Source organism: Xenopus laevis, chromosome 2S (genome assembly GCF_017654675.1).
Source record: "Xenopus laevis strain J_2021 chromosome 2S, Xenopus_laevis_v10.1, whole genome shotgun sequence".
Classification (NCBI taxonomy): Eukaryota; Metazoa; Chordata; class Amphibia; order Anura; family Pipidae; genus Xenopus; species Xenopus laevis.
In genome coordinates this window covers 112,864,095-112,876,772 of record NC_054374.1, presented here as the reverse complement: position 1 = coordinate 112,876,772, position 12,678 = coordinate 112,864,095, and the positions used below count along the sequence as shown (strand labels likewise).

The following is a 12,678-nucleotide window of genomic DNA, read 5'->3' as shown; positions in this document are numbered from 1 at the left end:
CGTCACAAAGCTTGAATTTTACCCCATTATATGCCCCACATTTCGTAACTTATCAGCATAAAACATCCTGAATATGAACGCCAGGGGTCTACTTAACACTTTGATGCCCAATATGCATAGATATACCAAACTATGTGGCGCACAGAGACCCCCAAATGACAATAGTGTATACATTTTCACGGCTGACGTGCGCTGGCTGCTGCAATATAAGCACCCGGTGTGTGTAATATGCGACATTAGACCCCCCTAACAGTACAGAGACCCCAGAAAACCATATATTTTCGGAAAGTACACATTCTGACGAATCCAATATGGGTAAATATGTGTTCCTACTGCAAACTGTCAAACTGCAAAGCAATGCTGAACGTAACGGTTTTTATCAAATTTCTGAAAATCGTCACAAAGCTTGAATTTTATCCCATTATATGCCCCACATTTCGTAACTTATCAGCATAAAACATCCTAAATATGAGCGCCAGGGGTCTACTGAACACTTTGATGCCCAAAATGCATAGATATACCAAACTATGTGGCGCACAGAGACCCCCAAATGACAATATGTATAGACATTTTCACGGCTGACACGCTGGCTGCAGCAATATAACCACCCGGTGTGTGTGTATTATGCGACATTAGACCACCTAACAGTACAGAGACCCCAGAAAACCATATATTTTCAGAAAGTACACATTCTGACGAATCCAATATGGGTAAATAAGTGTTTCTACTGCAAACTGCCAAACTGCAAAGCAATGCTGAACATAACGGTTTTTATCAAATTTCTGAAAATCGTCACAAAGCTTGAATTTTACCCCATTATATGCCCCACATTTCGTAACTTATCAGCATAAAACATCCTGAATATGAACGCCAGGGGTCTACTAAACACTTTGATGCCCAATATGCATAGATATACCAAACTATGTGGCGCACAGAGACCCCCAAATGACAATAGTGTATACATTTTCACGGCTGACGCGCGCTGGCTGCTGCAATATAAGCACCCGGTGTGTGTAATATGCGACATTAGACCCCCCTAACAGTACAGAGACCCCAGAAAACCATATATTTTCGCAAAGTACACATTCTGACGAATCCAATATGGGTAAATATGTGTTCCTACTGCAAACTGTCAAACTGCAAAGCAATGCTGAACGTAACGGTTTTTATCAAATTTCTGAAAATCGTCACAAAGCTTTAATTTTACCCCATTATATGCCCCACATTTCGTAACTTATCAGCATAAAACATCCTGAATATGAACGCCAGGGGTCTACTAAACACTTTGATGCCCAATATGCATAGATATACCAAACTATGTGGCGCACAGAGACCCCCAAATGACAATAGTGTATACATTTTCACGGCTGATGCGCGCTGGCTGCTGCAATACAAGCACCTGGTGTGTGTAATATGCGACATTAGACCCCCCTAACAGTACAGAGACCCCAGAAAACCATATATTTTCAGAAAGTACACATTTTGACGAATCCAATATGGGTAAATATGTGTTCCTACTGCAAACTGTCAAACTGCAAAGCAATGCTGAACGTAACGGTTTTTATCAAATTTCTGAACATCGTCACAAAGCTTGAATTTTACCCCATTATATGCCCCACATTTCGTAACTTATCAGCATAAAACATCCTAAATATGAGCGCATGGGGTCTACTGAACACTTTGATGCCCAATATGCATAGATATACCAAACTATGTGGCGCACAGAGACCCCCAAATGACAATATGTATAGACATTTTCACGGCTGACGCGCTGGCTGCTGCAATATAACCACCCGGTGTGTGTATTATGCGACATTAGACCACCTAACAGCACAGAGACCCCAGAAAACCATATATTTTCAGAAAGTACACATTTTGACGAATCCAATATGGGTAAATAAGTGTTTCTACTGCAAACTGCCAAACTGCAAAGCAATGCTGAACATAACGGTTTTTATGAAATTTCTGAAAATCGTCACAAAGCTTGAATTTTACCCCATTATATGCCCCACATTTCGTAGCTTATCAGCATAAAACATCCTAAATATGAGCGCCAGGGGTCTACTGAACACTTTGATGCCCAATATGCATAGATATACCAAAGTATGTGGCGCACAGAGACCCCCAAATGACAATATGTATAGACATTTTCACAGCTGACGCGCTGGCTGCTGCAATATAAGCACCTGGTGTGTGTAATATGCGACATTAGATCCCCCTAACAGTACAGAGACCCCAGAAAACCATATATTTTCAGAAAGTACACATTCTGACGAATCCAATATGGGTAAATAAGTGTTTCTACTGCAAACTGCCAAACTGCAAAGCAATGCTGAACATAACGGTTTTTATCAAATTTCTGAAAATCGTCACAAAGCTTGAATTTTACCCCATTATGTGCCCCACATTTCGTAACGTATCAGCATAAAACATCCTAAATATGAACGCCAGGGGTCTACTGAACACTTTGATGCCCAATATGCATAGATATACCAAACTATGTGGCGCACAGAGACCCACAAATGGATATATAGTAGATAAAATTTACATAGGCAAAACAAAATAACACAGAACAGTGTGAAATGCAAATAAATCACCAAAAACTAATAAAACCACAAAAATCAATGCTTTTTTTTTTCACACTAGTGTAATCGGCCACCAGAATTACCGTTTGAATATTTTAGCTGGGCCAAATCGATTATACGGACAGAAACAAGTGAACAACACAAATGCAGAGCTGAAAATGCAATAAAATGGCAAAAAATTCAATAAAATGGCTAAAAATGCACCAAAATACCCAAAATTGCAATATAACCACCAAAATAACATACAAATGCTATTGCACAGTACGGTTAGCGAATACGCTATTCGGAACGGCAATAAAACATTTTTTTTAGCCCAAAAAGAGACGATGCGATAAGAAAAAAAAAAAAAAAGCCACAAAGCCATATATGTACATATGCGTGTGCACAACGGGTAAATTGCATGTTATTTGCGCGTGTGCGCGTGTGCAAGTGTACATGGGTGCTGTGAGTGTGTGTGACCCCCCCAATCCCCAAAAATCTATGTGTGAGTGTGTGTAAGTGTGAATGTAAGTGTATATTACTGTAATAAGTGTGTGTTGGTGTGTTTGTGTGTTTTTGTGTGTGTAAATGTTACACTTACCTGGGGTAGATGCCTCAGATCGATGAGAGAGGGCTCCACGCAGCAGATCTGCAGCTCCAACGGTCATCAGCCATGTGGGGGCGGAGCTGGGCGGAAGTGCAGCGCAGGCAGCAGCAGGACGCATAGGAAACGCGTCCCTGCTGCTGCTTTGGGGCCCCTGGGCGATCGCGCCCCAGGGGCCACACGATCCCCTGCTCTGCTCGTTGTCTAGGGGCAGGGGATCGTGAAGGAGCGGAGCGAGCGGCTCTAACAGCCGCTCCTCCGCTCGCAAACCCGGAAGTGCTGCAGAACGTAGAATCTACGATCTGTGGCACTTTGGTCCTTTGATCCACAGAACGTAGATTCTACGTTCTGTGGCACTTAAAGGGTTAATAAATCTTGAAAAACTCAAGTTTTTTTTCCTGCGAAAAAATTGTTTTTTGCCCTTTAAAACTCCGACCAGAAAAATTGGGACTTTAGTAAACCCCCTTAGAGTCCAAGCTTAACAATATTTATAAATATACTGTCATAATGAAATACACCTTAATAGTTGAAGACTATAGACAAAGCAGGTAAAAACATTGTTTCTCTGCATACTGCAGTCATAACCCTGATGGAGAAACTGGAATACTGCATATTATCATATTTTAAATAAAGCTATTTTTGGCCACAAAAATAAAGTGCCATTTTCATCTTATAACTGTTGTAATCATATCAAATACTGGGCATATCAAGAAGGCTTAGCAATGGTGACCTCACAAAATTTTTGTTGAAAAACATAGCTGCTTCAGTAAAAAAAATGAACAACATAAATTTAATTTCTTAGCTGTTCTAATATATGAGAGGTAACTTATTTTAAGATAAATTTTGAAGATCTTTAGGCATATTACTAAACAAAAATCAATGTTGAAGCAAGGATTTTCTAATCTTATGGGGCTGTTTTATTAAAGTGCGACTTTTTTGATCTGGCATTTTTTTCGAGATTTATTAAACTCCAATGGTGTTAAAAGTCCAAATAAAAAAAGACTTTGAGTTCATGTGGAAGTTAATGGCAGATACCCTGTTGATATCCTGATCTGGGCTGGGTTTCGTTCAATAATGCAAAGATTTTGTGGTTTTTCAGGTTTTCAGGTTTCAAATCTGAAAAGTCTGAGATTTCGTAAATCAAATCCGAAAAAGTTTCAGTTTTCGGCGACAAATCTGAAAAATTCGGACGATTCAGATTTGTTCACAATTTTTCACTTTTTGTCCCACACAAGAAATTTTCCGAAAAAAAATATTAATAGGGGGGAAAGTCTGTGCAGATTTGGTCAGAGTACTTTTCAGAAAAAACTTTGGATTTTGTTTCTAATTTATAAAAAAGTAAACATTGTTAGTAAAAACAATCAAGATTAGGACTATAAAAAATGTGCATGATCTAAAACATGGTATATTAGTAGAAATATCTACATTTGGTAGATGTGGAAAGTTTACAGTATATATAAATAATATTTTGAAGTTAGACTACTACTATAGCAACAAAGTAATCAAATCCCTGGGGGAATACTTTTTTTGCTTGTTTTGACGTACACTGGTCAGTGTGTCCATTATAGAAAACTAAGTTTATTCTAGTTTTCAACTCAGCAATTAGTAAAGTTGAGAATAACCATGGTTTTGCAATAACCTGCTTTGCTGCTGTAAACATATGGGTTATTAACACGTGTGCTGCAACTGGGATATCCTGTACGAGCAATTTGTGGCACGTTTTCATTAGGCACATGCGAGCGACTGGACATGGCTGCTCGCACAGGGAGCTCCCTCCCGGTGCATGTAGCGTGGCATAAAAAAAAAAAACTACTGCTATCCCCAACCGGAATGCGGGCTCTATTAGGGAAATCACGGAGCCCGTACAACAAAATTTTCGGGACCCCCTTGGCCCCGCCCACACTAGCACCCAAGCCCCACCCCAGATCCAGCCCACTCCACCCAAGCCCCTCTCCATCCCGCCCAAAGACCACACAGACATCAGCGCTAAAAAAGTAACCCCACACACAACTTATAAAAAGCTATTCATGGTCAGGGCCCCCTTATATAATACATTGGTGGCCAGGGGATTAAAAAAAACAAAACCCCACATTGGTGTTCAGTAGAATTGAACTTGTGGCTTCAGCACTTCAACTTCGCCTTCTTTCGTGACTTTGGGTCTTTTCGCGCGCTTCAGGACTTTAATTTCGGGTGTTTTCATGACTTCGCGTCTTTTCGCCGCTTCGGTACTTCAGCTTTGGCTATTTTCGTGACTTCGGGTCTTTTTGCCGATTCGGGAGTTCGGCTGTTTTTGTGGCTTCGGCTCCTTCGGCTGTTCTCGGCACTTCTGCATTTTGGCTATTCGGGATGGCCGCACGCACGCATGGCTTCGGCACTCTCAAGGGGGTCCCGGCTCTTTTCAAAACTGCAGCACTGCCGGGCCCCCCTTCATGCCCAGGCCCGGGACACTTGTCCCCCCTGTCTCCCCCTCAGCAGACTGCTCAACCTGCAGCTGGCTGAAAAAAGCTAATCACTGATTGGTTTCTATGGGTTACTGCCCAGGTGCAAACATTTGCCCAGTGTTTATAAACGAGCCCCAGTTAGTTATCTGGTAAATACAAAATAATTCTGTGTCTGGGGGCTGAAAATTTGGCTGGAAAGTAGACCAATTCAGACGATTACCTTGAATCAAATGATGGACCTAAGTGAATCCTTTGTCAACCAATCATTGGAATTATGATGGACGTGACTGGTGGAAATTAAGGCTTAAGAAAAAGTGGAGAGGCTGGGTTGTGGGATAATATAAGGGTGTGTCTACAAGAAATACATTTCTAATGGAATGAAATGCAAGGGTCAATTTATTAGCGCTATAAAACATCACCTACTAAAAATATAGGTTGGATCAACACTAGATTAAGATTTAAAAAAAAAAAAAAAAAGTTTTGGATTTGAAGATAAACAATATTTTTTACTATATGCAGGTTATTTTGGAGCAGGATTTTGGAGCATTTGTTTCCAGTTATTCAAGTGTGCTAAGTTTGTATACAATGTTAAAGGAGGAGGAAAGGTTAAATCATTGGGGGAGGGGGGGGGGAATGTTAGGCACCACCCAGTGATTATAAAAGCTTAATGGATACTAGGCTAGATACTAGGCTAGTACTCCTGTTGGCAGAAAATTGCACCAGTCTGGGGTACTCATTACAGTGTTATATACAGAGTGTTATCAACTTGTTTTGTATTTATGGGAGGGCGACTACTTGAAGTGCACAAACTAAAATAACTTACTCTAATAGTTTCAACAACGTCTGGATGTACTTCTGCTCTAAATTGCTATCAAACACAAATTTAGGAGCCCCCATTGGATTCCAAGAGACTTAAAAAGAAAAAAAGAAATTATTTATTTCACTCTACGACAGTATGCATCAGTTTGCATCATAATTTAGCACCAGATCACTCATTTTAAAGATGCTATATGTAGGGATCCAAGAAAAAACAGCACCTCTCTGACAGGCCACACTCGACCTTGCAACTCTTTACACTGTTCTCCCTTTGATAGTGGTGCAGCTTTTTCTAGGGCAAATTCACTGCATTGGGTATTAATATCCCACAACCCTTAAATAAGTTGCTAAAACTGAACTTTGATTGTGTATGGAAAACCAAACACATTGATTTTCTAGGAGTCAAAATTACCCCAGAATATGATGATCTAGCATGTTCAGTATCAACAGCTAAATAAGTCTATCCTGAATGATCTTGAAACCTGGATTAAATATAATATCTCCTATAATATCATAAAATGTTAATTTTACCATGTATTTGTATACAGTATCTATTTCAAACTATACCAATTTACTATTAAGTATTACCATAATCAGTGCTGAATGCTCCTTACCTTGCTTTGATAGGAAAGTTCTGGCTCATGTCTCTTAAAACTTTCAGTGCTTCATATACAGGTGTAGATATTATTTTAGATGCTGCTTGAAAGCTCAGATCTAAAGGACACAAGAGTACAAACAAATCTACAGTTGAAAAAAGCCTCCTTCAAAATATCAAACAATCTGCAGCATGTTTTGCATCAATTAACGGATTGTACATAGCAGTTACATCAACACCTCTCAAGTTTCCTCATTCTAAATTAAAGTAAATTATTTCAGAGAGGTGTTCAAATGCATCCTTCCAATTACCGTATATACTCGCGTATAAGCCGAGTTTTTCAGCACCAAAAATGTGCTGAAAAACTCGACCTCGGCTTATACGCGGGTCAGCTAAATCCCTGCACATACCGTAGCCAATCCCTCACCGGCCGCAGATACAACACACCTCCCTCACCCACACCTCCCTCTCCCATAGCGCATCAGGACTGTCTGTGACTGACTGTCACGATCGCCGCCCGGAGCAGGTCCAGGAGCTCCGGGCGGCGCGTCCTTCCCTGCCGGCGTCGCTCCCAAAATGGCGGCGCCCATGGCCGCCACGTGGAGGAGAGGTGTGTTGGGGCCGCGGAAGGAGCCTCGTATCTGCGGCCGGTGAGGGATTGCCTGCAGGTTGGGAAGCAGAGACAGGGTCAGAGAAAAAAGAAGTCATTAACACTGACTGCAAGCCTGAACCCCCTGTGGCTCAACCAGGCAGCAGTGACCAGAAAATGCAAGGTCCCTGGTTGCAGATCCAGCAGCTCTTACAACTATAGAGAGTATATGCAATAAAAGTGCAAGGAAACTTACGGTACGGTACCTTTTTTCTGCTTTTGCTAGGTGCAGCGCCTCATTGATCTTCTGAGCAGCCATGACAGGTGGGAGGTCACAGGGAAAACAAGTGGCAATTGTCCAGCTAATAGTTCTGACTCTTTTAAATCGTTTTAGATAGATTTCTATGCCATAAAACATGATTACACATTTACACATTCACATTTTGAAATCTGACATGGGGCCCCTAGGCTTATACACGAGTCAATACATTTTCCCAGTTTTCATAGGTAAAATTAGGTACCTCGGCTTATACGCGGGTCGGCTTATACACGAGTATATATACGGTAACTGAAGAAACAACAGTTTTATAAAGCTCTATGAAGTCACTTTACTACAAAATTATATAAATTGTCCACACTGAAACATTAGCTTTCTTCTTCAAGAAAAAACATTTTTAAAACAGGATTCTTTACAAGAATAAAAAGGCACCTGCTGTATGCGTAATGACTTACAGGAAAGGTCAAGCAACAAATTTGTACAGGATCTACAGATATTATTTGAGCTCTAGATTTTGGAAGAAGAAGCATATTACAACGGTAATTTATATTAAAAGGTACTTTTAATATAATGAATGTGGTGGTATTTGCAATCAGCTGCAATTGGTCTTGATTTTTCTACTTTAACACGGTTATTTAACAAAGTGCCAACACCCAATTTGTTATGCTCTATATCAGAGATGTTAAGCTCTTGTACTAGTTTTAGAAAATCTAAATGCGCATAATGAAAAGCATTCTGTGGCTGCTCTTTGGTATAAAGAAATGATTATGTTTTTATAGTGACTACCTAAAGAAATCTCTCTGCCAGTCGATTTAATACATGCTACATGAATAAACTTGGTTGCTACATTAATTAAAAGTTAATTAAAAACTTTAATACTTTTACATTAGAATAGATTTGCAATTTCTTAGTTTGTGCAAATAAGGGAAGAATTATTCTAGTATACTCTCGATAAAGATAGTTAATGTGCCTGAGTGCAGAAACAACAAATTATCTCCATCCACTGCAAAGGATTCACACTCATAGGCCTTACAATTATGAAAAAAATCCTTTATTGATTTAAAAAGGACGCACTTTTTTTTTTTTTTACAAAGTGCAAAAGATATGTAGTGTTTTACCCCAACACTCCTTTAAGATGCCAAATTCTGTTCAGATTAAGGCCATTTATTTTTCAAATGGTAAAGAATTAAAGAAGTTTACCCTGTAACTCCCAAACTTTCAAAGGAACCATTTCATTAGTACTTTCGATAAGATGCTTTCGAAACTCTCCCAGATTCTCTTTCAGATCTGGATACATTTGCCTAGAAAGATAAATATTTGATTTTAAACAAATATAAACAATATTTATTTAATTAAAAAAAGTATTCAAATTGAGGTTTAAAAAATCTAAAAATGTTCTCTGTAGTCTAAACCCTTTAAATTGGATATATTAGCGACCTAACATTTTTTAATTTTGACACATTAGTTGCATGCATTTTAACTGTTGCTGACAAAACTTGATAGAACTAATGTATCAAATTTTAAGTTTAAAAAATCTGCAACCTGACTTTCTGAGCTACAGTACTACTGGATAAAAGGAGAAAAGTAAAACAAATGAATTAGAACGTTAAAACATAAATAAAATGAAAGCAAATGAGTCATTTGTGGTGTAATATTTAAAAAGAGTCATTTTTGCAATTGTAAAGTATTCTTTCCTACATGCTGAAATAAAAAATAGATAACTGTATACTGATTTCAAAGCACTTAAGTTTAACTGGGGGGGGGGGGGTTACCTGATGGATCCCCAGCAGTTCAAATTTTAATTACAGTTATTTATACTTTTCAGTCAGGAAAAACTTTATGAGAGTTAGAAAAGTGTGTTATAGAATTGACATATTCACACCTGCTAATTCGGCTAATGGACCTGTAGTTATACTGTAGACAAAAAAATTAATAATTGTTTGGATGCTTCCATATGTATTCAACTGCAACAGGATACATCTTAAAATATAAGAATAAGGCCAGTGGCCTTTATTTTTCAGGCCCCCAAAATGTCTAGAGGTTGACCTGGTTTACCAATATTTATTGAAATAGTAGATGAATTAGGGCCTCATGGGGCCCCTATACCTCCGGAGCCCCCCTGCAGCCTCAGGCTCTGCTTCCTCTGTAGTTATGCTCCTGAATAAGGCAACATAAAATATGGAAGCACTAGACCTGCTTATGCTTTGAAATAGTAGCAAAGCTCTTTAGTGAAATGTAGTATTTAAAAATTGAATGTTGATTAGAATTGATGTGCTTTATAATTACACTATTATTATATTATTTTTATTATGTGAAATGCAAGGAACCAATTCTGGAAAATTGGTCATTTGATAATGTGCAACAAATATAAAACAAAATATAATATAATAAAACATATTTAAACATAAAAATATTTTTTTTTTTTTGCCATCATGTCTATATGGGGTGTTTTTTTATATGGTTTTAGCAGATTCTGTATGTAGGGGTTATGTTTGTTGTTTAACTGAAGTGCATTGCCTTTACTGATTCAGCTAATTAACACAAAACAATCCCTTATCAGGAAACCAGTTACCAAAAATCTCCTAATTATGGGAAGGTCATCTCCCAAGGTCCATTTAAGCAAATAATTCTAATCCTTTTCTAGTATATCTTTTTCTAATATTAATCCTAACTAAACTGCATTAATCCATATTGGTGGAAATACAATCCTACCGTTATCTCCAGCCAGCATATTTTATCATAGCATGTTGCTCACCATATCTGTTCCAATTAACAGTCGGCAGTGACATCAATTTTTTAACAGCTCAGGATACAGGGCCAATTTCCCCAAATCACACCTGTTACCTGCTATGGCAATTTCCTGAATGTGCTCAAACAAGAATTTCCTTTCAAAACTGGTCTCAACTACTTTATATTTGAAGAACTGACGGGAAGCGGCAATCCATCAGGACAATTATTTAAGTAAATGAGAATAAAAGCCAAGCTTTATGATAAAATAAATAAATAAAAATAGTAAATACAAATGTATGTTTTAAATTTAAATTAAATGTATACTCACATTAATTTGTCAAAATAAAATCCTTGAACCTCTTCAGCTATTCCATTGTCGGGTTTTGGTGAGGAATTGTTTGCTGTTTAAAATGACCAGTAAAAAGTTATTTATTATAGGGTTATTTGGCAAAAAAATAAAAAGGCACAAGTTTGACATAAAGTTTGACATAATCTAAGGTTTGTGAAGACCACAAATAGTTCTCAAATGTTCTCAATGTAACCTTATATTGGACTAGGTTTATAGGTGGAGCATCAAAAGCTTCTGGGATTAAACCACACTCAATGTATTGTTTATTAAGGCAATACGCCTTACAGGAGATGTGTCTGTCTAAAGTATGCAAAATAGCTGTCAGGAAAGTTTGAAGATTAGCAGTTATATACAGGAATTTTGAGGATATTGAGGATTTCAGTTATGAAAATAGGCTAACTCCAACCAAAGGTAGATGGTCAGAAAGCAAGAATGGTAGTGTTTTGCATAAATTCTGTATAACAGAGGACCATACTGTAATTTCTCTAGATGTATATTCAATAGCTGTTTTTCCCAGGCATCATAATGGCCTTCCATAAAATGTAAAAAAATCTCCAGGAATGAAAAGAGATTTTCAGTACGAATTTGTATAAGAACTATAGTGTAAAAAGCTCTTTCCTTTGTCTAATCAACACACATATTCTTCAGTAGAGTAGTATACTCAGATTAACTTTTGGTCACATCAGTTCTGCTTGACCTGTACAACTGTGTCCAACAAAGGATAGGGTTATCAGCGTTACACCCAACTTCCAGCCAATCGAAACAACATAATTTACCAATCACATAAGTTAATAAAGACAAGTGCCAAATTCTACAAAGCATTACTACAACTTGTGTTTGATAGGTAACACTATCTAAAATGGCAAGCATACACCTAACTTTTTTTTTGCCCTTCCATACTAAAAAAAAAAAGATAATGTAGTTGCACATTATTAGACTCTAACATCAAAGCATAAGTAAATACAAAAGGGTCTATAATCACCGTACACACAACTTTTCTAATTTTATTTAAAACAATTAGGTACTAAATTGTGCCCCTACTATATATTCAATGTTGCACAGGGTTTTCTCTGTAACAACATCATCTGTCAGAATATGCAACGTACCGTCAACTTGTGTGTCATCCATTGCCTTGTACTCTGTGCTTTTTATGGCAAGTTCTACTCCATAGCCAGATAAAAGCATCTTCCTTTCATCTGGATGCTGAAATGTAAAGTTTAAAATAACACCTAGAAATGACCATACCATGTGTTTAAACAATACAGCATTATAATTATAATAATGAAGTATTGATGAAAATGAATCCTGTTATCTGCTAAGACAAGAGTGTCAGCTAGATCCTAAACTCAGATCTTTAATGTAAATATACATACATACAGTGGAACCCCAATTTTACATTTTCCCGGGGACTGCACCAAATTGGCCTCAATTCCAGGAAAATCCAGGGACGTCAAATTCTACTGTATAGAGTCCGGCATAAAAGGAGGTTAAAAATCCTTAACCCTAAGGCGTCAGCAATACATTTAACCTCTTGTGATTACATGTTTAGAACTATTGAATGACTTACAATAGAGCTACTATATCAGCTGGTAGGTTTTGTGGTTACGATTATTATAAAAAATATCTTGCCCAAGTGACTAGTCTGTTTTTCAAATACTCTGTCAACAGATACAATCAGGTGAGTGATCTGGTGAGTGATCTGTTTTAAATATA

General features: G+C 37.9%; 1 protein-coding gene across 1 annotated transcript in view; it reads right to left on the bottom strand.

The window, feature by feature from the left end:
- uggt2.S (UDP-glucose glycoprotein glucosyltransferase 2 S homeolog) overlaps nt 1-12,678 on the bottom strand; it is a 65,061-nt gene that overhangs the window by 29,057 nt on the left and 23,326 nt on the right. The window contains 4 exon segments of the mRNA NM_001092799.1: nt 7,040-7,139; nt 9,087-9,187; nt 10,945-11,017; nt 12,072-12,168. Coding sequence (NP_001086268.1) covers nt 7,040-7,139; nt 9,087-9,187; nt 10,945-11,017; nt 12,072-12,168 — 371 coding nt within the window.